This window comes from Rhinatrema bivittatum, chromosome 6 (genome assembly GCF_901001135.1).
Source record: "Rhinatrema bivittatum chromosome 6, aRhiBiv1.1, whole genome shotgun sequence".
Lineage (NCBI taxonomy): Eukaryota > Metazoa > Chordata > Amphibia > Gymnophiona > Rhinatrematidae > Rhinatrema > Rhinatrema bivittatum.
In genome coordinates this window covers 84,785,919-84,810,850 of record NC_042620.1, presented here as the reverse complement: position 1 = coordinate 84,810,850, position 24,932 = coordinate 84,785,919, and the positions used below count along the sequence as shown (strand labels likewise).

The 24,932-nt window shown below is 42.4% G+C and overlaps 1 protein-coding gene across 4 annotated transcripts in view; it reads left to right on the top strand.

The window, feature by feature from the left end:
* CYTIP (cytohesin 1 interacting protein) overlaps window positions 1-24,569 on the top strand; it is a 49,347-nt gene extending 24,778 nt beyond the window's left edge. For all 4 annotated transcript variants that reach the window (XM_029605527.1, XM_029605526.1, XM_029605528.1 and 1 more), the window contains 6 exons: window positions 7,891-7,945; window positions 11,380-11,452; window positions 12,567-12,660; window positions 17,076-17,142; window positions 19,092-19,158; window positions 24,041-24,569. In XM_029605527.1, coding sequence (XP_029461387.1) covers window positions 7,891-7,945; window positions 11,380-11,452; window positions 12,567-12,660; window positions 17,076-17,142; window positions 19,092-19,158; window positions 24,041-24,519 — 835 coding nt within the window. In that variant the 3' untranslated portion in view covers window positions 24,520-24,569. The remainder of the gene's footprint in view (window positions 1-7,890; window positions 7,946-11,379; window positions 11,453-12,566; window positions 12,661-17,075; window positions 17,143-19,091; window positions 19,159-24,040) is intronic.
* Window positions 24,570-24,932: the final 363 nt, after the last annotated feature.

Below are 24,932 nucleotides of genomic sequence, written 5' to 3'. Positions count from 1 at the left end.
TTTAAGTTACATGAGGTTCCATAGCACTCATACATTGGGCCCCATAACATTCAAATTTCAAACCACAAAGACCTTCAGTCCTTCACTTTTCAGATGATGTGGTTGCTGTCAGGAGGCATGTGATCAGTGCTCTTTTTGGTTGGGGTTTGTTGAACTATTGAATGCAGAATCTTTGCAAGAGAACGTGGACCACTGGAAGGGGGAGAGGGATTATGTGATTGAGGAAATGGGGCAGCATTGGGAGGGGTAGGTGTTTGATTTGCAAGGTAGGTAAGAGAGGCCTTACATGGACATGGCCTCCCTACCCAGTTACTGCTGCTTACTCTGTAGCTGCATAAGGTTTCTGTGCTAATCAGGCATTTAACTTTGGCACAGATACTGTGGAGGAATGGCAATTTCTTGTGATAACAGGGGCCTGGTACCTGTTATCAATGGAAGTTTACTGCAGGGTTCAGTTTAGGTGCCTTTTGGTTGTTATTGCAGGCTATCCTGCTCGATGTCATGAAAAAATAAATCACCTTGTTCTTTAATATTGATTCCTCGTACTCTGTATTGCCTTATCTATGCTTACCATCTAAAGAGCAGCATGCACCAATGACATGTAAAACTGCCTTAAAATGTTGATAATTATTAATTAATATATTTGCCTTTTGATAATCTGCTTATCTTTTTCATTGTTCCTGACACATATGTCTAGTTCAGTGGTTCTCAACCGGTGTGTCGCGCACTTCCGCTCTTCCCTCCCTCTCCTCACCCCCAGCAAGACGCGCACAGTTCTTCAATGAACACTGCTGCCGTTCTTACCCGTGCTATCAGCACTTTCAAGCTTAGAGTAGAACGGCAGCAGTGTTTGTGGAATCCAGCAACAGCCGTATGGCCTTTTCTTTGTCCCGCCCCTGCGGCCCGGAAGAGGAAGTGATGTTTACCAGGCACGCGGGAAGAAGAAAGGGCATGCTGCCGCTGTCAAATTCATGTCCCAAGTCTCCCCCCCCACCAGTGGTAAGAAAGTAGCAATCAGCTGTTTGTCTGTCCTGTGATCATCGCGACGCAGAACAGTCGGCTCAGAATGTGGTTGTGGCAATTTCCTGCAGTTGATTGGGAAATCCATCGATTAGCTGCCTTGGGTCTGCGGCGTTTAACTTTTTTTTTTTTTTACATGGTCCCTGCTCCAGACCTATGGGTCCCTCTGATGTCATCAGGATTGTGGCCTAAATCGTAAGGCCCCCCAATGCCTTCTGCAGCTCCCCTCTCTCTTCGTAGTGGCACTAGGCTCAGAGACTCATGTCCGCACCAGCCCTTCCCCTCGGGAACACTTCCTGCCTCTCCTCAAGCTGCGATCAACTGGCTCCTGCCAATCAAAACGCAGCCTCTTCATATCGTGGGGAGCCTGTCATTGGCTTCCCGAGGCTCTGCACATCCACAGCCTACAGCCGCTATTCTCAGCCCCTCCTCCCTGCACCCTCTGTACCACGTGAACTTCTCCTGGCTCCTGTAGCTAGAATCGCGGCCTTTCTGCTCTTGGCCACTCACCCGTGCAACCAACAATGGCCCACAGAGAGAGACGGTCACTGACTCCCGCAGCCCTTGCACACCATGGCTACTCGACGGATTTCCCAAATAGCCGCATGGCAGGAAATCCCCGCGACCACATTCTCAGCTGACTACTCTGTGCTGCGATGATCTCAGCACAGACAAACAGCTGAGTGCTGCCTTCTTACCGCTGCGGGGCTGGGGGAGTCACCCCTGCTGCAGTTATCAACTTGTCACGACTGCTTTAATAGAAGAATACCGGCTGCCTTGTGCAATAGCTGCCATGTGGGGTGGGGGTGAGTGAGTGAGACAGAGAGTGTCAGCATGTGTGCAAGTATGTGAGAGAATGTGTGTGATTGAGACTGTGTGTGTAAGAAAAAAAATGTGTGAAAGCAAGAGTCTGGTCAGGGAGGTGACTGGTGTGTGTATGAGAGAGAGATTGGTCAGGTAGGTGACTGGTGTATATGAGTGAATGAGATCGGTCAGGGGTGTGACTGGTGTGTGTGAGAGAGAGAAAGATTGGTCAGGAAGATGACTGGTGTGGGTGTGACAGAAAGTGTGTATGTGTGTGTGAGACAGACAAGTCATGGATCCTAAGGAAGAGGAACGTCAGAACAGAGCTTCACCAGCCATTGCTGCTTCAAGGCCTACAAGGGAAAGGAGTAGGAGAGTTGCTAGTGAGGGTAAGTAAAGGTGGCTTTTTAAGTTTATCTTTCTTGATTGACTGCCATTTTAATTATTGGGTATTATGTGATGTGTCTGCTGTTTGAAATATTTTATTGGTGTTTAGGGAATTTTTAATAATTTTGTAAGTTTTTAATGATTGGATATTATTCTATTTATCAGCTATTTTATATTTATTATTCTAGTTTTAGAATTATTATTTTATATGACTTGAGAAATGTATAAATAGAAATGTGGAGACAAAAACTGAATTGGAAACAGCAAGAAGCCAGACTGAGTGTATTCAGTGCAACAATGGGAAAACAAAATCATTAACTTGATGGTCACTTTATTCTGTATTTGGTGATAGTCTATCTGTGTTCTGCGTGTGTGACCCAGGTAAAGGTATTCTGCAAGCTTGTAGTTTCTGTGTAGGGATCTATAGCAGCTTGGCTTGTTCTGGTTTTCCTCATAGGAGGTGTATTGGTGTTTAGGGCCTGGTTAAATATTTGTAGTGTTGCCTTTTCATAGATAGGATTGTTACTGTTTGAATGAGTTCCATAATGCAGGTGTAACTTTTTGAGCATTAGTTTGTGTGCATTATTGCAGATCCTGGGAGTCTATTAGGTGCTATATTTCTGTTTCCATTTCTTCAGTTTTGCACTGCATGCAGAGTAGCTTTTTTGGATCTCCATTCCAGTGTCTCCATATTTGTAATTTGCGGTCTTTCTGTACTTGGTGAAGGTCGATTCTATGTGTGTGACCAATGTGAAGTATTTTACTAGCATGTAGGCATTTGTATCAATATTATTTGTTGTGTTTTCTCAATAGGACATGTATTGGTGGTAAATTATTGTTTTTTCATAAGGAGGGCTATTGCACCTGGGAGGAGAGAGTGTTTATGTTGCTGTTACTGAGATGACACCAGAAATATCTTTTTTGCATGGTAAATTGAAAGGGGAATGTCCTAGTTTTCTGTTCTGCACCCATTGTTGGGGGGTCAGGGTGGATCCCGTAGATACAAAGTATATGTTTATATTTAGCCCCGTGACGGTCATGTGTTCAGTGTGTCACGCATGTGACAACCATCTGTCAGGTGTGTCCTGACTGAAAAAAGGTTGAGAACCACTGGTCCTGTTCATATAAAATTTATGAATGTAATCAGATCATTTTTTAGTCTCTGATTGTGCTGGCTATCCTAGTCTTTATGGGTTGATTTTCAAATCGACTTGTGTGCATAAAACTGTATTTTATGTGCATACGTAGCGCTTTCAAAATCAGTTAAGAAGTTGTGTGTGTAAAAGTGTGCACAAATTACAAAATACTTTTTCCTGCACTAGTAAGAAGCATTTTGGGGTGTGGATTTGTGGCAGGAAAAGCATTTACATGCATACTTTCAATTTTCAAAAGTCTGCACGTAAATATGCACGCAGGAAGATACACCTGTTTTCAAGCAGGTGTGACTCTCTTCGCTTATGTATATGTGCATGCAGGGATAACCTGCAAATTTTCAAAGTGGACTTATGTGCTATGAGGATTATTTTTCAAATGCAGGTAAACTCACAAATGTATATCCTGCTTGAGTGTAGATTACCTGGACTGAATGGAGGCATCCCTGGGTTTGGAATTGGGAAGGGGTTTATTCTTATGTATGCATGTTTGCAAATTCAAATGTATTGCGCATACATTTTCCTGAAAAATGTCTGCCCACTAAATAGCAGGCATCAAGATGCATGGGTAAATTTGGTGGAATAATTTTCAAAGCAGACGCACACTGGTCCATTTTGAAAATTGATATAATTTACACAGTCAACCTATATGCAACGTTACCAAATTATGCCCTATATGGTAAATATTTAATTTCTCTAATTAGTGTGATTTTAATTTTACATGCATTTTAATCCTTTATTTAAATGATTAATTTTGTCTATAATCCACCATGAACAGATTCTGGTAAGATGGCAAACTATAAATCCTGTAATAAATAAATAAATCTTCCCTGCATTTATCTTGCTCTGACCTATCCCTCTTAGCATAAGCCTATACATTTTGAAAGTATGAGCAGCCTAACTTGGACTTTCTGAGGGTAATTCTCAATGGTGTGTGTGGTTGCAGTCAAAAAAAGCACAAATAGATTGTTAAGCATTATTAGGAAAGGAATGGAAAATTAAACGGAGGATATCACAATGCCTCTGCATTGATCCATGCTGCGACCGCACTTTGAGGTAGATTTTTAAAGAAGCGCGTACGCATCCATGTGCGCGTGCTACCCGGCGCACAGACATGGACATGCTGATTTTATAACATGTGCACGTCAGCACATGCATGTCATACAATCGGCGGGCCGCGCACACATGCACACTGGATTTTGTAATCCGTACGCATATGTGCAGGCGGCACGCGTGCGGGGGGTAGATTTTAGCAAATTTTGCGTGACGATGAGAACGGGCCTCTCCCAGTTCCCTCCCAGTCCTCTCCAATTAAGGAGCGGACTGGGAGGGAACTTCCCTACCCCCCTGTCCATACTCCCTCCCTCTTCCCCTGTCCTTCCCACCACCTAAACCCTTTACCCTACTTTTTTTAAATTTTATTTCGTTGCTTACTGCTCTTTTGGAGCAGTAGCAACTTTTGTGCGCCGGTAGTCCCTTCCCTGGTACAGCGGCAAATGGCCGCTGTTCCGGGCCGCCTCCAGCCCCACCCCTTTATCTGGGCCCGGCACTTTGGCGTGCAACGGGGATTACACGCATGGCCGGGCCTCTATGAAGATGTGCGTAACCCATTTTTTACGCGCGTGGGGGATTAAAAATCAGGCTGAGTATTAAGGGTAATTCTAGTATCCCCATTTAAAAAAAAAAAAAAGATATAGCAGAACTAGAAATGTACAGAGAAGGAGGATGCAGCCCTGGAAGTTCAGAAAGATTTAGAGAAACTTGTGAAATGACTCTGCGTGTCCTCTCTGCTGGCACTGTCTGCAACCTGTGATGCAGAGCTTCTCCAGGACCCAATATTCTAGGAAACAGCTGCACATATCTGTCTCCTCATAGACCTAATATGGCATTGTCTACAGGTCCTGATCTGCTTTATACTTTTTTTCCTTCCATCATTTATATTCCCATCTGATTTCTGCAGTTTTTTCCATGCCCTTGTTTGATGCTTCTAGCTGTTTTGTCCTAGTAATAATATTAATAGTGCGCACACGAGTTTAATTTCAATAGATATAAGAAAGCTATGCATTTTTTCAGTGATTGGTGCAACATTTACTCAGCCATTCTTTCTTTCCATGGTTGAATGGATGGATTTAGGCATAGGTAATTCAGGCAAGTGCCTTGGGCACTAAATTGTAAAGGGGCACAAAAAATGCCCCCCCCCCCCCATTGCTCTCTAGGGTAATGAGAAGGAGAGAACCTCTTGATTTAAGTCAAAAGCCTATGGGTGCTGTCATCTTCCATTCAGCTCTGCATGATTTCCTTCTGTTCTCCATACATTATGAGGCGGGTGCAATACACTGTGCACAGTTGAACGAACTGTTTAACTCGCAGTAGGACACAGGTTGTATTGGCACTACCCAATCCCCTTATTCAATAAGGGGATTAACGCCTACACAACGCGCATCCACCACGCAGTAAAACTAATAGCGCTCATCACATGCAAATGTTTGTTGATGAGGCTATTAGCAATCACCTGCAATGCAAAAAAAAAAAAATGTGCGATATTAAGTAGGAGGAACAAAATCTTACAACAAATAAAAAAAACCCAAAAGTTTTTTAAAAAGTGCCGGCAGTCGGGTTCAGGAAATGGATGCCCAGTTAACCAGCATCCGTTTCCTGAACCGCTGGCTGTATGCCAATTAGGAAAATGGACGTAGATAAATTTGGTGTCCGTTTTCTAAACCGGCAGACAGCTGACCGCTCGCGGGCTCCCATTGTCAAGGAGGTGCTAGGGGCAGGCAAGAGACCCTAGCTCCTCCTTGACAATATGACCCCTAATTTAAACATTACATGGCGCTCCCAAGAGGGGTGCCTTGGGGTCCGTTAGGAATGCGGGTGCTGAGTGTTCAGCGCCTACTTTCACCGCATTTCAATTGCATCGGCCCCTTTGTTTTATTACACTGCACTCAGCAATTGGTTTTTACCATATGCTCCTTCATCGTTAAAAAGTATACATATTTCTTGAGTTATATTTTCTTAGTCTCTGTTGATGGATTCCACTTCGTTTTGTTAAAAACTCTTGGAAAATAACCTACCTTCTTACTGTTTGCCAAGATTTTTTTTTCTAACTGAGGGAAGCCTATCCAGTTTCCTATATCAGCAATAGTTAGTGGAGCACTGCAGTCTGGATATCTTTCTTTATCTAAATCATAATTAACAGCATCTTAATTTACCTGCTTTTTCAATAATGTAAATCTCTATATGGGGCAGATTTTCAAGGATTTACGCATGCGGGGGGGGGGGGGGGGGGGGAGGGGGTTACGCGCACCGGGCCTATTTTCAAAAGGCCCGGCAGTGCGCGTAAAGCCACGGGACATGTGTAAGCCCCGGGGCTTGAAAAAAGGGGCGGGGCTTGGGTGGTCAGGGGCAGAGTCAGCAGCTCCTGGGACAGCGGCCATTTGCTGCTGTGTCAGAGATTGTGTGATGGCAATCGGCCGGCAGGCGCAAAAGGTAAAATAAAGATTGGGGGGGGGGGGGGTTAGAGTAAGGCTGGGGGAGGGAAAGGTTAGGGGAAGGAGTTGGAAAGTCAGGCTAGGGGGAAGGGAACTGAAGAAGCCAGCCGCAAGGTGCACAATTGTGCACCCTCTTGCGTGCGCCAACCCCGGATTTTATAACATGCACGCACCTGCGCGCACATGTTTTAAAATCGGACATATATGTGCGTACGCAGGGTAGTGTTTCTTAAGCCAATGGTTTTCAACTCACTCCATGGGACACATCAAGCCAGGTCAGGTTTCTAGGATTTCCACGATAAGAGACAGATTTTAATATCTACGCGCGGGCGTAGATTTGTGCAGGCAACCTGGCGCGCACAAATCTACGCCTGATTTTATAACATGCGTGCACAACTGTGCTCTGAAATCGGAGCGGCCTCGGAGGGAACTTTCCTTCCGCCCTCCCATCTTCCCCCACCTTCCCCTACCTAATCCGCCCCCCAACCATACCTAAAAAACCCCCATACCTTTGTTTTGCAAGTTACGCCTGCCTTTGGGCAGGCGTAGGTTGTGCGCGCTGGCCGAGTGCCGGCGCGCAATCCCCCGGCCTAGAGACCGTACGGAAGCCTCTGGCCAAGCCCCGCCCCTTTTTTCGAGCCCCGAGGCATAGGCACATCCCAGGGCTTGTGCGCGTCGCTGGGCCTATGCAAAATAGGCTCGGCACACATAGGCCTTTTAAAATCTGCCCCGAAATGTGCATAAACTGGATGCAGTGCATACAAACCTATCGAATGCATACTTATTGAGGAGATCCTGAAAACCAGATTGGCTGGGTGTGTCCTGAGAACTGAGTTGAAAACCCCTTAGCTTAAGCTTTGCAAAACAGATTTTCATTATTTTGGATGATACGCCCTTTTTAAACTCTTCTTCAGATCTTGACATTACTCAGTTTCTCTTAAATCTGTTGCATATGTTTTCATTGTGTAATATATGAAACCAAAGATATGTAATTTGATTACGAGACAAACAAGCACTTTATTTTATTTTTGTTATAGGAAGCCGCATGTTATATTCAAACAGGATAATGAAACGTTTGGATTTGACATTCAGGTAAGCATCTAGTATTTGAACAAAAAAATGTCTTTCTAATAAGACATGGCAAAGCAAGTGTAGGTGTCTCAACTTCATATTTTCATAATTGCGCTCTAGAATTTTTTTACACTCTTTACTGAATTTTAATACAAATTCTAAATGTTAATTTCAAATCTGTTGCTTCTTTACTACAGCAACCATGCTATTCTAGGCTCAAGGATTCTGTTGCAACCTAATGTAATACTGAAGACCCTTTACAAAATTATAACAGAGGAAGCCAGGCTGGTGACTCAGGATGAACCTGGATTCAATTCTTAGCGTGTGTCTTCACTCCCCAGGATGGTCCGATCTGGGGGCTCACAGTTCTGTTGGTAGTGGGACTCATAGTCATTGTTCAATGATGACACCCAGTGCCATATTTGGGGGCTCATGTTTTTAGGGTTCTGGAAGAAACTGCATGGCCGCCAGCCAAAGACTGTCACTGCAGTGACTGGAGGGATATTGAAATAGACAAAATTCCCTGGGGAGTTGTGAATGAAGGCACATGCTGTCAGATCTCAGCACTGGTTCTGACTGAGCTGGAAACACAAAGGAGCAGGAGAAAACTGCTAAGTCAAAAAATATGGCACTGTAATTTCATAAGGAATATCTATAATCTGATAACATAGATGAAGTGGTAGGGATGTGCATTCGTTAGAAACAAAATAGGAAATACGAAATTTCCAATTCCATTTTATTTCCTTCTCAAAATGAAACGATTGAAAATTCAATGAAATTGCATTTGTTTTCAAGTTTTGTTTGGAAATCCACCCCCCAAAAAAGTCACCAGTTGGGCCTAGGCCCAGGCCCTAGATTGGGGTCTCACCTAAAGAATAGGCCAAGGTCCATCAATGGGCACAGTCTACACCCAAACGAGATGCCAGCACCTCAGTCTAGACCTAGGCATAGGCCATGGCCCAACGCAGGGATTATTTAATTCCAGCGGGTCCCCAGTAGACACCATCATTTTAAAGAAGAAAGAAGAAAGAGAAGGATGTTGGAAGAAGAGGATGGCTGGCTGTGAGGACGGGGCTCCGGCTGGGCCTGGGCTGAGGATCCGGCGCCTGAACCCAGACTTCAAACTGGGCCCCAGTATAGTGCCTGGGCCTGGGTTTGGGTCTTGGCCTGGGCTGAGGCATTGGGATTGGGCTCAGGCCAAGGCTCAGGTATTGGCCTTTGGATCAGACTCTGGTATCAGGCCTGGGGCCCAGGTCTTGGCCTAGGCTAAGGACCAGGCATCAGGACCCAGCTTCCAGGCTGGGTCCCGACATCGAGCCTTGGCCCAGGTCAAGGCCCAGGTGTAGAGATCCGACCTGCACACTGGACTCCGACATAGGACCTTGGCTTTGGCCAAGGAATAGGCAACAGGACCCAGCCTCCGGGCCGGGCACCGACATCATGCCTTGGCTTCGGCTGAGAACTTTGTGTAGGGCCAAGGTGACCTACTGTAGCCTAGGTGTATTCAAAGCTAAGGCATCTGCCTAGGCCTAAGCATTGGGACCAGGCTTCAAAGCATGTTATTTGTATATGGCCTAGGCTGAAATCGTGATGACCTATCGTGGTTTATTTTATTTATTTATTTATTTATTTATTTATGTTTTCTATACCGGTGTTGGTACAAACCTTCACACCAGTTAACAATGTATCTTAAAAAAATAAAAGCATAAAATACATAAAATGAAATAAAAAGTACATTAAATTTCATAAAAAACAAGGAAAGCAATCATAAAAATACTAATACATAAGTAAAATCAAATCAAGACATGCTCAAATCTAGAACTAGAATTATAAAAAAAATAAAATAAAATAATGCTTCTAACTAGATGCTGCTTGAAAAGCTTGTACAAATAACAAGGTTTTCAGAGCTTTCTTGAACTCTTTTAAGTTACCTTGAAGCCTTAGTTCAACAGGTAGTGAATTCCAAAGACCTGGTCCCGCTAATGACACCGCCCTTTCTCTAACAGATGTAAGTCTGGCTGTGGAAACTGAGGGGATTGTGAGAAGACCCTTGCCTGCTGACCGTAAATTTCGTTGGGGGATATGAATGCGAATAACTGCATTCATCCAGTCTACTTGTTCGGTGTAGACCGCTTTATGTATTAAGCATAAAGTTTTATATTGAATTCTAAATTCAATTGGTAACCAATGTAGCTCTGCAAGGACTGGGGTAATGTGGTCTTTTTTGTTGGTGCCAGAAATGTCTGGTGGCAGAATTCTGCAAAATCTGAAGTGGTCTAATCAATGTTTTTGGAAGACCTAACAACAAAGAGTTGCAATAATCTAAATTTGTAAAAATTAATGCTTGGAGCACTGTTCTGAATTCCTCATTATTTAATAAAGGTTTTAGGCGTTTAAGCACTAATAATTTGTAATAACCTTCCTGAATTTTTATTGCAATATGTTTTTTAAGAGTGAGTTCAGGATCAAGCCAGACACCTAGGTCTCTAACTTTATTCCCTAATGCAATGGGCACATTCTCTATGTTAACTACCTTAGATTGATCGACTGTTTAGGCCTGTGCATGGCAGAGGTTTAGGCATGAGCCTAGGCCTCTTCATTGGGTCCCCCCCTGAACTGGGTAAGTGGAGGCCGTGGAGGATTCTGGGCCTCGTATTTTTCTGTTGGGAGGGATGGGTGGTGGAGATGGGAGGCATCGGGAGGTATTATTTCTTTTTAAATTTGTTTTTGAAGAGCACTTTTTTTTTAATGTCTATTTCATTTTTGTAAACTAAAAAAATGAAATAAACATTTAGTAAAACAAAATTTGTGGGGAAAACACCCCAATAATGAAATTAAAAATGAAACAATTTTTTCCCCACACAACTCTATGAAATTGTAATATAATATCAATGCTTGCCATGAAATGGAGCCACATATACATTCAAAATTGGCTGAAATTAAAGAAAATCAAAACTAAAAGAAAGACTATGGAAGAATTCAAACACATCTGTAAGAAAATGTTTGACAATTATTGTTGGTAATGGCAATGTTACAGGCTATATTTGAATAGAAACTATATTAGATAAATGTGGTATGCAAGAGAAGATCATGTGCAGCTTGCACTGAAGTGGTTTTATTTTCCATAAATATATAGTTTTCACTAAAATTAACAAATTAAACATACAGTGCTGTTTATTATTATGTAATATTTATTATATTTGATATGCCACTCATAGAAAACACAATCAGGTAGTTTACATTACAAAAACATACATAATCAACAAATTTCACAGACATCAAATATAACATGTAAATAAACAAAATAGTAACAGAATATTCCTGCAAACTAGAACCTCAAACCTGCATATAGAAACATAGCATTCATTTTCAAATCTGAGTAGGGCTGGCCCAAAGGAGCAGGAGGAAACAGTGGGGGATTTGCACTTTAACATTTTTCATTTGATGGTTTGTAGACTTACAAAATGCACACTTGTATTTGCAAAGTGCATGAAGACAGCCCATCACATCATGCTGGACTTAAAATGGGTAAATATTTATGTTTCATATTTTTGTTTTTTTTATTTTTAATTTTGCTTTACGTGTGCCCCTTTTTTTTAAAGATAATATAATAGTATGGAGGATTAAATTCAAGACCATAATGCTAGACTTTAAAAGTATTAATGGTTGTCTCTCCTCAAGTTTCAACGCTGCTTTGAGAATATATCAACCAACTAGGACTTTGAGGTCTGCTTCTCAGGCCCTGCTGGATGTGCCTTCTTTTAGAATTGTGCGCCCTAATGAGTCACGAGAACGCTGGTTTTATGTACAGGGTCCTCTGCTATGGAATGCCTTACCTCAGTACTTAAGGGGGGAGGTAGTAGTAACCAGATTGAGGAAAATGCTGAAGGTTCTTTTATTTAAGCATTTAGGGGTAGATTTTAAGATGTGCGTGCGGGCATACATGTGCGTGCACTACCCGGCGTGCACATATGTACGCCTGATTTTATAACATGAGCACGCATGTTATAAAATTGGGGGTCGGCGCGCGCAAGGGGGTGCACAATTGTGCACCTTGTGTGCGCAGAGCCCGCACCGCCTTCCCCCATTCCCTACCCCCCACCCCACCTTGCCTTCCCTTCCCCTAGCTTCCCTCCCCTGCTGTGTTGGAGGCCTCTGACCCCGCCCCAGACTGCCTCACCCTGCCCCCATACTGCCCCTTTAGAATTGCCCCGGGACTTACACGCGTCCCGGGGCTTTTGAAAATAGGCCTGGCGCATGTAACCTTTTGAAAATCCAGCCCTTTATGTCTTGGGGTGAATGGATAGGATACTTAACAAAGAAAAGGTGTTGGAGGCAGTTTTAATTTTTTTTTTTTTTTTTGCAGGTTTTTGATTTTTTAGTGATTTTTGATAAAGTACTGTCATGGGGCTTGTTGTAATATCAGATCAACAGCAGGTTGCTTTATGTTTATTTATGCTTTTGTTGATATCTATTCTTATTTATTGTTTTTAACTGATGGATTTTATTTTTTATGATTTAATGTATGTTTTACTATTATGAGTGTTTTTATGTAAACCATCTAGAATTGTGGATTGGCACACATTTACATTAAAACAAACAAATAAATAAATAATATTCTGTTTTTGTATAAATCTGCCAGGTGATATTCTAGTCAACATCAATGGAGTGAACACAAAAAACTTCAGTCATAGGCAAATGGTTGACCTAATTAAATCCTCTGGGAACTGTCTAAGGTAAGCATTTATATATCAAATGGTTGTATCTACTTTCATCTCTCAGGGGGTCATTTGATAAGGCGTTTTCGCATGCGTTAAGGGCTTATCGCATGTGGAAAGCCCTGTTAACGCATGCGATCGCATGGTGCGATGCAAATTCAGAAAATAGGAGGAGTTAAGGGTGGAGAGTGGGCTGGGTTAGCCTGTCTGCAAAGAGCTATTGCACAGCTGTAATGCCAATTTTAACTACACCTCTTTGAATTGTGATAGTTGCTGTGATGTTTCCTGTAAGGCCTATTACAGGTGAATTGAAGGGGAGAGAGAGAGAGAGAGAGAGAGAGAGAGAGAGAGAGAGAGAGAGAGAGAGAGAGAGAGACTGGCCATAATGTCATGGCCCATAGGTAGCTATTTGTATCCCTATGGTAGGCCCACCTAGTAACTCGAAGTGGGGATTAGGTAAGAGTGCAGGGGGTTAGGGGCCACTTTGACATTGTACATGACACCTACGAACAGAACAGTGGTCTCATGAAGATTTGATGACCTTCGGAGTGAGGAAACTCACTCCAAGATGAGATTTGGGCAAGGTTCTCTCAACCTAGCTTGATGGACTCTCTACCTGGGCAACATCAAGCTAGGTTGAGAGAACACTGCCCAAATCTCATCTTGGACTGAGTTTCCTCACTCCGAAGGCCATCAAATCTTCACAAGAGACCACTGTTCTGTTCGTAGGTGTCACGTAGAATGTCAAAGTGGCCCCTAACCCCCTACACTCTTACCTAATCCCCACCTCGAGTTACTAGGTGGGCCTACCATTGGGATACAAATACCTACCTATGGGCCATGACATTATGGCCAGTCTCTCTCTCTCTCTCTCTCTCTCTCTCTCTCTCTCTCTCTCTCTCTCTCTCTCTCTCTCTCATATGTCTGGGATCATTAACAATGGTCCCCCAGTGGTTGAATGCAGGAAGTACAACAGGCTGGCACTTATCACTGAATCTGAAAAGGGTATTGCTAACTTAGCTCTTCACACAGGTTATTAGCATAAAACACACCCCTTTTGCTATCGCATGCAGTACTTACCGCATTTTGATAAATCCAGGCCTCAGAGTCAAAGGATAAAACCATTTTATTTATTTATTTATTTAAGGTTTTTCTATACCGATATTCGTTGTTGGACATCATATCGGTTTACAGTCAACATGGAGTCAGCAACATAGCTTTACAGTGTAACCCATATAACAGCTTTTTACACAGTAACTATAATAACAGTTTAACGGTTTAACAAAAACAGCTAAGCAGAATAGATTAGCTTCGTGCAGCAGGGGACGATCTTCCTTGGGGCATGCTTTGAGCGGAATGAGAAAATAATGTGCGTAGATTGTATTTGAAGTCTACATGCATTATTATCCATAGAAACTCTACCCAGACAAGAAGCTACCAAAATGATAAGGGGAATGGAACAACTCCCCTATGAGGAAAGACTAAAGAGGTTAGGACTTTTCAGCTTGGAGAAGAGACGACTGAGGGGGGATATGATAGAGGTGTTTAAAGATGCGGGTAGATGTGAATCGGTTATTTACTCTTTCGGATAGTAGAAAGACTAGGGGGCACTCCATGAAGTTAGCATGGGGTACATTTAAAACTAATCGGAGAAAGTTCTTTTTTACTCAACACACAATTAAACTCTGGAATTTGTTACCAGAGGATGTGGTTAGTGCAGTTAGTATAGCTGTGTTTAAAAAAGGTTTGGATAAGTTCTTGGATGAGAAGTCCATTACCTGCTATTAAGTTCACTTAGAGAATAGCCACTGCCATTAGCAATGGTTACATGGAATAGACTTAGTTTTTGGGTACTTGCCAGGTTCTTATGGCCTGGATTGGCCACTGTTGGAAACAGGATGCTGGGCTTGATGGACCCTTGGTCTGACTCAGTATGGCATTTTCTTATGTTCTTATGCAGGTGCAATTGTCCACAGGCACTTTGCGATCCTGGCAGGTCTCAAAGAGAAAGCATCTGCATTTTTTGTCTTTGAAATTTGGTGCAAAGTACGTGGGGGTGGGGAAGAACCTGCAGATCTTGTCCCAAAGTTGACAATTTGAAAATTGCACCCTGTATCAAACGAGGCATCCAGATGATAAAAGGGGCGATTAATTAACATTTCATGCATTCATCCCTGTGTTCAAATCGAGTTTAGGTAACTGCATTCCAATGTGGACAGATGTCTGCATAAATAGGGCAGTGGGCACTTTAAATATGGGTTTAACTAGAATAGAATGTCTGAAGTGGATCAGTGGTAATTGGTTGGAAAATTGGAGGATTCCTGTTAATATTGCAATAGGGCATGGTGCTAAGCCATTTTGAAGACAACTTTGAAAGGAATTTTCTCAAGGAAATAGGTAAAATGCCTTTGCTGGAAGCTGCCCTTCTCTATCCAGCTGAAATTATGCATAGACTCCCACAGCTTGTACACTTTTAACTAGGCTGCAGCGATGCATCCCCAGAGGCATGTTTCAGTCGGGGGAAGAAAATAGCACATGCACATGACATTTTTACAAGTGTATGTACTAACTTACCCCTCTCGGCCACGTAAACAAAGAGTAGGTGTAAAGTATGTGGCCACTTTAACATGTTTACTATGCACTAATTTTTAAAGAGAAAGTACCTGTATTTCTCTTGGAAAATTAGCACTAAGTATGTGCTAATTTGTCAAAGTATGTGCTAATTTGTCAGGTTTCCTGCTGCAGGGTACTTACATTGTGGGCAGGCTGGTGGAATAGAAGCCCTGGCGCACTGTAAGCGGGCATACTGAAGACTGGCACCAGAACTCTCTAGGGACTAGGAGGCAAAAATGAAGCTCTCTACTGGGGCTGAATTAGGCTGGAAACCAACAAGACTGGAAGGGAAGCTGGTAGGAACAAAGCAGGTAGAAGTGGAGCATGGACCAGGATCATGGAACTTAGCATGGACCAGGATCATGGAACTTACTGCAGCAGACAGTAGGACTCCACTGGAATGATGTGAGAGTAACAAACTCTGAAGTTTCTTCAAACAGAAGCTGGATAGCATTCTAGCGGCCAGGAGCACTTCTTGTTTCCTATCTGCTCCTTTTACCTGGCCCCTGACCAATCCCTTTGTCTCAGGGCTGGGAGCGCACCTAGTTATCTGGCTGAGTTTTTTTGTCCTCTGGTGGCTAAAGTCTCTGCCTATCCTTCTCTCCAGATCCCAGTTTGAATCCTTCCTGATGCCATCTACTGGTCCCTGCTTACTTTATAAGAATACAAAATTGCCCCTTCCATGAGTCAGCAATTAAGTACTGTTATTTAAAAAGAACATCGTATTTTGATAGAATATCATATATGCCAAATGTAAGACACCATGTTTGCACTCTGGTCGATGTAGGAAAACAGTTGGGACACTGTGCCAAGTCTGGACCCCACACTTCAAGATAAACTTAGAGGTATTGTGGAAAGTGCAGAAGAGATTATGAGGGCATTTTTAAAGTATCCACCTAGGTAGAGAGTTCATCAAGCTAGAGCGAGAGTACATTGTAGAAATCTCATCTTTGTGTACCTTTCCTCATTCCATATCACATCAAATGTTCACTGATGTGTACACTGTGCTGTTCGTACGTCTCACTGTGCATGTAAAACTGGCCCCAAAACCCTAGACCACCACTAAAACCTCACCTCGAGTTACTAGTTGACCCTCCTTCAGTGATATAAATAGTTGACTTATATGAGTCCCTTATAAAGAGTCTCTCTCTCTCTCTCAGCAGTGGGTAACTCAAAAATTACCTAACCACATCCCTTGAAACAATTATAGCATTTTGATGAATCTAGTAGTATGGTCAGTTGAAAGTATTTTTAGCTGCACAGGGATTTATAAAAATAGTCTGGTGATTAGCTGTTCTCCATCTCCACTATGAAAAACTTGCGGTAGGGGAGAGTTCTGGTAGACATTACTAAGCCATTTCTGGGTAGTTAAACAGTGGAAGAAGTTACCTAGGGAGGTGGAGGAACCTCTGACATTGGGGGCTTGTAAGAACAGATTGCACAACATCTGACTGAGACAGTTTGGGCATAGTGGATCATGCCTGGTGTCTCTAGGATGGACTGCATGAACGTGTGGTCCTTTCTAGCCCTTTCTTTCTCTCTCTGACTTGATGATTAACCTGGCATTTGGTTCCTAATACTGTAGAAAATTAATCAACCTAGTCATAGTTTATGGATGGGCCATCTCAAAATAAAATGAATAACCAAAACCACATCTCGAATTCTCATCATATTAATTGTGAAATGGTTAAATACATTAAAAAAATGCTACATTTTCAGCAAGCCTCACTTAACAGTCTGTCAGAACAGTATTTCTTTTGTTGTTTTTGTTACTGACAGTTTTGATTTCCAGAGGTATGATTAAATATTTTATTCCTCAGATTGGAGACTGTAAACGGAGAAGTTATAAAAAGAAATGAACTTGAAGTCAGGCTGCAATATTTGAAGGTGATTTAATATGATAAGTACTTGATTTTTATTTTACTTATATTTTATTAGCATTTAATTTTAAATCAGATATACAATATTTGATAAGAAAAGAAGTATGTATGCAGAAAAAAAAATTATATCTGGATTCACTACCTTACATCCATACTGCAACACTTAGCTACATTTTTATTTTTTATGAGCAAATGTATATTACAGTGCCCTAAGTTAAGTTAGTGTTCTCTTTATGTAGGATTAACCATACCTTTTCATCTTTCAAAAATGAAAAAAAATTTTTTTTAAATCAAATTAAGGCCTGATTTTAAAATGCCTACACGCGCCAGGCTTATTTTAAAAATGCCCGGCCGTGCATGCAAAGCCCCGGGACGCGCTTATGTCCTGGGGCTTCGAAAAAGGGATGGGGAGGGGGCGGAGTGGGAGCACGGCGGGTTCAGAGGCTCCCGGCACAGCAGCAATTTGCCGCTGTGCCGGGGGATCGCGTGCCAGCAGGCATCAGCACACGCCACTTTTAAAATTACCTGATTTACGTGGTAGAAGCAGGATTTGTGCACCCTATTTAAATTTGGCACACACGTGCACACTGCCAGACTATTTTATAATGTGTGGATATACGTGCGCATGTCATAAAATAGCTACATCCCTGGGTGCAATTGGAAATTGATGCTAGTATTTTAAAAACTGTGTGGCAGGAGCTGCACAGTTTCTAAACTACTGCATTTATGCCCTGAAAGTATGCACATATTTTTCAGTATGCATGTATATCTGTACTGCAGCAACACATGTAAGCGGTAACTTTCAAAGTGATATCTGTGCATACATGTGAGTGCGTTTGCTGGCGCACGATATTATATACATGCGCGTTTATGCGTACGTGGGGAGAGATTTTAGTAGATTCAAGTGGCGAAACATTAGGTCTATTTCCCAGTTCCCCCCAGTAAAAGAGAGGACTTCCTAAACTCCCTTATACCCTACTACCTCGACCCTTAAAATCCCGATAACTACCACTTTTTCAAAATGTATATACTTACACGCAGCCCATAGCAGAAGCAAGTTACGCGGTTGTGGAATCCTGGTGCATGCTAGTGTGTGTAACTGACTGCATGGTGCAGTCCCAGCCCGCCCCTTTTCGGCAAACCTTTTATATCCGCGTACTGGGAGATATGTGCGTGGCCGTAGGCCTTTTAAAATCCGCACATATCTTTCTCTACTCGTTTTTTAAAAAATGCTTGTGTATATTTTACGAGTGTAATATAATTATAACAATGCACATGTAATAACCTAGAATTAAACATGAAGGCAGGTATGTTATACCTTCACCAGTTCACCTACAATCTTCCAGCACTTCACCCTGAACCCCCACCAGTTCACTCAGACTTCCAATCCAAAATCAACACGCAAAAGGCAAATGCAGTTTCAATAGTGTGAGTTAACTGACAGGTGTAAAAGTGCATGGGCAAGTTGGGTAAAGTATTTGTGTGTACTACTTACAAAATAACAACTTGCGTATGTTCTTCTGGCCCTTTTTTGTCCCTGTTAACATTTATATGCAACACTGCAAATATGTGCATGCTATCAAGGTTAATAAAATAGGATATATATGCTTGTGTGCTAATTTTACTTGCACGACCAATGCATAACTCTTTGAAAATTGCCTCCTGTATGAAGTTCATTTTTACCATGTTATATATATATATACAAGTGAAAAGCAAAGAGAATGCATAACAAGCTATGGAAAAATCACATCATATGATATTATATATAAATCATGAATTCAAGAACATGCAAGAGCTTCGTATAATGGCAGAATTTATACCAACTTGTTCAGTTTGATTTTTCTTGCTATCTTTGGGTATTTATTTTGCCAGTTTAAAAAGGAGCACTACAGTGTATTAAAATAAAGCTCCACAAGGGCAATATGAAATGACTAACACATCCTCTTCAACCCACAGCAAAATTTGCGTGAGAAATGGGTGGAGCTCCGAGCATTGCTATTACAAGAACAGCGCCTGCTTCATGGTAAAGTTTACATTTCCTGTTAAGTAACTGCAGCACTTTTCATTCTTGTCGCAGCTTTTGCAGCAGACAATGCATTTTAAAAGGAAAAGCTTTTCAGATTGGATGGAGAATTGCCCAGAGGCTGAACTCATTGTGAAGTTCTGCCAAAGTAAAGAAGCTTCTAGTCACACGTATCTCGGTCATCCTGTCTCTTGCCCCCTTTTACTACTCCTTATAAACTGGAATTTTTAAGATTGGCATTTAGTTTCTGCAGAGATCTCCTTTTTTTGCACAATTTCCTAGCAGAAGTTTGACAAAGTGACAGAGCAAGAAAGAAAAATAGATAACACAAAAACTGAGATGAGAGAATAGAGTGTTGATGCATAGGGATGGGGTAATTTTACAGTAAATTAAGTAATAGTTAAGTATTCACTGGAGCTAACATATTTTGTGCATGTGTTAGTTTCTATCACTGTAATGATCAAGCTATGCTCTCTAAAATTACTTTGCATTAGATGTTACTGTATAGTTAGACCTAGTTGCTTCATAGAAATCTATATTTATTTATTTTTTATTTTTATTTATTTATTTTTTATTTTTATATACCGAGGTTCTTATAGAGACTACAAATCACTCCGGTTTACATATAACGATAAACTGCCCAACAGAGATAAGGGGCTATATACTTGTTGCAGCATTTTATCTAGATTACTAAGGCTGAGCATCTCACTTAGGTAATCTAATTTTTATCACCTAGGTTTAAGAACATTTTTAAGTTGAAATGTTAGGAATCTAAACCCAGATTTACTTAGGCTTTTCTCCCATTCTGTGTCTATGGGACAAATGCATAGTAAATGAGGCCCAAAATTTGGGTACAATTTCCTACATTAGTTGGCCAAGCTGTAGTCATCTAGATTTAGAGAGCACAGACTAAGGCACAATCATTTAACTGATTAATACTGAAAAATAACTACTTTTCCAATACAGAATTCCCTCTCCCATGAGCTTGCAATCCCCATTCCACACTATTCAAGTAAAAAAAAACAACAACTACCTCCCCAAACTCTGATCCCCCACTCTCCTGGCACCCAAATTAAATCCTCTCTAATCTCCTCCCAGTATCCCTACCTGAATTGCCTCTTGCAAGCACTACCACCACTCGGAAGGGTCCCCTCTTCACAGACAGCCCGCCTGTTAGAATCACAGCTTGCAGCCGAATGGAACCTTCTATTGGTTCTTCCCTGCTACTGCTTGCAGGTCGTGCATTTCACCTGTAAGCTGTGGTACTGGCAGAAGTGCTCTTGCATCTTCCTGCTGGCAACGAGTGGACCCTTTGGAATCATAATAACTGATTCTGGAAAGGTGATGGGTATTAGGATAATAGTCAGGAGATCAAAGATTTGGGGAGATTGTGTTTTATAACTTGGGCGCAGTGCCATGAGGGTGGGGGAATTGGGAGTTGGAGAGGGTTGCTGAATGCTGCCTGGCCTGTTATTGCAGTTTCTAGATTTGGTTGTCCAAGTTAAGTACCTAGCACTGAATATCAGCACAAGGCAACCTATGCCATGCTGTAATCCTGCCCTAACCCCAACCACTTTTTGTCACTCAAATTAGTCATCTTGGAAAACTAGGCAGCTAAATTTAGGTGCTCAATTCAGGGAAATCTTCCAAGGGGGTGATTCAAGCACTTAACTCTTTGAAAACTGACCCTTAAATCTTCACATAAATGAATCAATAATAAAGACATAATAGAATTGCAAAGTTCTAGTAGTTCTCTTTGTCCTGGAGAAAACTGATGTCTTTGTACTAGTTTGTAGGGATGTGAATCGTTTTAGGACGATTAAAATTATCGTCCGATAATTTTAATATCGTCTTAAACCGTTATGGAACACAATACAATAGAGATTCTAACGATTTATCGTTATAAATCGTTAGAATCATGAGCCGGCACACTAAAACCCCCTAAAACCCACCCCCGACCCTTTAAATTAAATCCCCCACCCTCCCGAACCCCCCCCCCCCAAATGACTTAAATAACCTGCGGGTCCAGCGGCGGTCCGGAACGGCAGCGGTCCGGAATGGGCTCCTGCTACTGAATCTTGTTGTCTTCGGCGGCGCCATTTTCCAAATGGCGCCGAAAAAATGGCGGCGGCCATAGACGAACACGATTGGACGGCAGGAGGTCCTTCCGGACCCCCGCTGGACTTTTGGCAAGTCTTGTGGGGGTCAGGAGGCCCCCCCCAAGCTGGCCAAAAGTCCTGGAGGTCCAGCGGGGGTCAGGGAGCGATTTCCCGCCGCGAATCGTCTTCGTACGGAAAATGGCGCCGGCAGGAGATCGACTGCAGGAGGTCGTTCAGCGAGGGTTCCGGCGCCTCGCTGAACGACCTCCTGCAGTCGATCTCCTGCCGGCGCCATTTTCCGTACGAAAACGATTCGCGGCGGGAAATCGCTCCCTGACCCCCGCTGGACCTCCAGGAACTTTTGGCCAGCTTGGGGGGGGCCTCCTGACCCCACAAGACTTGCCAAATGTCCAGCGGGGGTCCGGAAGGACCTCCTGCCGTCCAATCGTGTTCGTCTATGGCCGCCGCCATTTTTCGGCACCATTTTGGAAAATGGCGCCGGCCGAAGACAACAAGATTCAGTAGCAGGAGCCCGTTCCGGACCGCTGCCGTTCCAGACCGCCGCTGGACCCGCAGATTATTTAAGTCATTTGGGGGGTGTTCGGGAGGGTGGGGGATTTAATTTAAAGGGTCGGGGTGGGTTTTAGGGGGTTTTTAATGTGCCGGTTTTGCGATTTTACGTTTTTTCGATTTTTTTACGATTTTTCACGATTTTTCACGATATTTTACCCCCCCAAACGGCAACAATACGATTCCCTCCCCCTCCCAGCCGAAATCGATTGTTAAGACGATCGAGGACACGATTCACATCTCTACTAGTTTGTGAGACCATTTATATATTGATGTAAGAAACCAAATGATACTCTAGTACATGAGCTATCACGATCACATTTGTCCCTTCTTCAGATGTGACTGCAAGGCTGCAGGATGGAAGCAGTTATATCTAGGGAAAGTTGTGTGGCAGAAATTCCCACAGTAGCTCTTCAAGTGGTGTCTAGTGGAGGCTGGACTAGCATCAATTTGTATCAAGTAGTTTGAGGTCCCGCTGGGTAGTTCATGCCTCCTGCCTGCAGAGGGCCTTGATGAGCCCCTGAGTCTGAGTCTATCTGGTTAGTCCTCAAAGCTCTATAGTCTATTCCTCCTGCTGATGGACACATATATATTCCAGGCTTCCAGTCCGCAGGTTGCCAGAGCTTGGTCCTATACTTCATGTTTCCAGCATTTCTTCAGTGGATTAGTGTGAACATGTATTAAAATATATGTAAAATGAAGTGAAATCTCTGTGGAGGATACATGCTGGGCAAAACCATTTGAGTTTGTTTCACAAGTTTATCATGGACACATTCTTTGTACATAGTCGTGATACCTTTTATTGACAAACCAAAAGATGCTTGTAGTAAAACATGATTTCCAGACCACTTAGGTCCTTTCTTCAGATCTTCATGTGATCTCAAAAGTTCATATACTTCAACATACATTTTATTGGAGCTACAAGAAAATATCACTGGACAGTGATTTACAAAGATCTCAGTTTTCTATAGGACACCTCAGGTACAACTTAGGGGGTCATATATCAAAATGCGATAAGGCGTTTTCGCATGCGTTAAGGGCTTATCGCATGCGAAAAGCCCCGTTAACGCATGCAAAAACGTGTGTAAAGCATGCGATCGCACCATATCGTATGGTGCGATGCAAATTCAGAAAATAGGAGGAGTTAGGGGCGGAGAGTGGGCTGGGTTAGCCTGTCTGCGAAGAGCTATTGCACAGCCGTAACACCGATTTTAACTACACCTCTTTGGATTGCGATAGCTGCCGTGACCATGCGGTAAGGTTTCATCACCATTTGCAATGTCTCTTGTAAGGCCTATTTCAGGTGAATTGAAGAGGAAGGAGAGAGAGAGAGAGTGAGAGAGAGAGAAAAAAAACAAACCATAATGACATGGCCCATATTTGTATCCCTATGTATTTGTATCCCTATGGTAGGCCCACCTAGTAACTCGAGGTGGGGATCAGGTAAGAGTGTAGGGGGTTAGGGCCACTTTGACATTGTACGTGACACCTATGAACAGAACAGTGGTCTCATGAAGATTTGATGACCTTTGGAGTGAGGAAACTCACTCCAAGATGAGATTTGGGCAAGGTTCTCTCAACCTAGCTTGATGGACTCTCTACCTGGGTAACATCAAGCTAGGTTGAGAGAACCTTGCCCAAATCTCATCTTGGAGTGAGTTTACTCACTCTGAGGGCCATCAAATCTTCACAAGAGACCACTGTTCTGTTCTTAGGTGTCACGTACAATGTCAAAGTGGCCCCTAACCCCCTACACTCTTACCTGATCCCCACCTCGAGTTAATAGGTGGGCCTACCATAGGGATACAAATACCTACCTACGGTTGAAAGCAGGAAATACAACAGGTTGGCACTTATCGCAGAATCTGAAAAGGGTATTGCAATTTGTGCTAACTTAGCTCTTCACACAGGTAATTAGCGCAAATTGTGATAAATGCTATATTAGCATAAAACACGCCCTTTTGCTATCGCATGTGGTACTTACCGCATTTTGATAAGTCCAGGCCTAAGATTGTAAGCCCTCTGGGGATAGGGAAAATACCTAAGGTACCTGAATGTAATCCACTTTGAAGCGCTAATAAAAGTGCAAAAAGCAGAATATAAATCTAAATAAATATATGGCCAGTACAATCTGCACTATGGGTACATTATTTGATTGCCGTCTGATATAATGTTGCCTAATCTTTACTCTTTCATTTGTTCATATTTTCTAGGTGTAATAAATGACGACATTTATGCCAACACCTTGGAATCGCTGGAGTCTAATTTATTAAGGAGCCCTCCTCCAATCAGGTCTGCCTTTCTGAATAAATATAGGTTCTCCAGTGAAAGCAGCTGCAAAAGCAGATTTAGCTCAATGACTGAAGACAGTGAAGATTGTTTCTATCAGACATTTGCATCTGATGACTCAACTAGTGAGACTTTCAGTCGCCAAGCAAGTGTAGAAGAAGACTGTTTTGTTAGAAAGAACAATGGTGCTTCTCCTAAGAAGACTTCACTGGCAAGAAGCAGAAGCATTAGTATGGCCAGCAGCGGAAGTGGACCTATGTCACCTTTGTGGGATACAAGAAGTGTCTCAAATATCTTTGGGACACTCCCACGGAAAACTAAAAGAAGCAGTATTCGGAGGCATCTCATGAAATATATTCCTGGTGTACATAGAGCAGTGGAAGAGGAAGAAAGTGATGGTTAACATTTCACAATGTGCTTTGAATATATTAAAGCGTGAGATTTTAAATTAAATTACATTAAATTTCATGCTTTGAAAACATGCAATTGAATTTTAAAAGCCCGGCGCACACAAAACCCAGGAGATACGCACACAAGTCGGGCCAATGCACGCCGAGCAGATTTTAAAAGCCACTACGTGCACAATGAAAGCGTTTTCAAAAAAGCAGCGGGACATGGGCATGGTCTGGGCGAAACATGGGCATTCCTAATGAAGGAAAGATAAATCTCATGCACAGTAAGTTGCCGATACGTAAATCCAAAACAGAACTGACAACTTAGAGGGCATTTCCATGGTTTTCCAACCATTATTAGTTTCAAAAGAATTTTAAAATATTCCTTTATTTATTTATTTTCTCTTTTTTCTATACTGCCTAT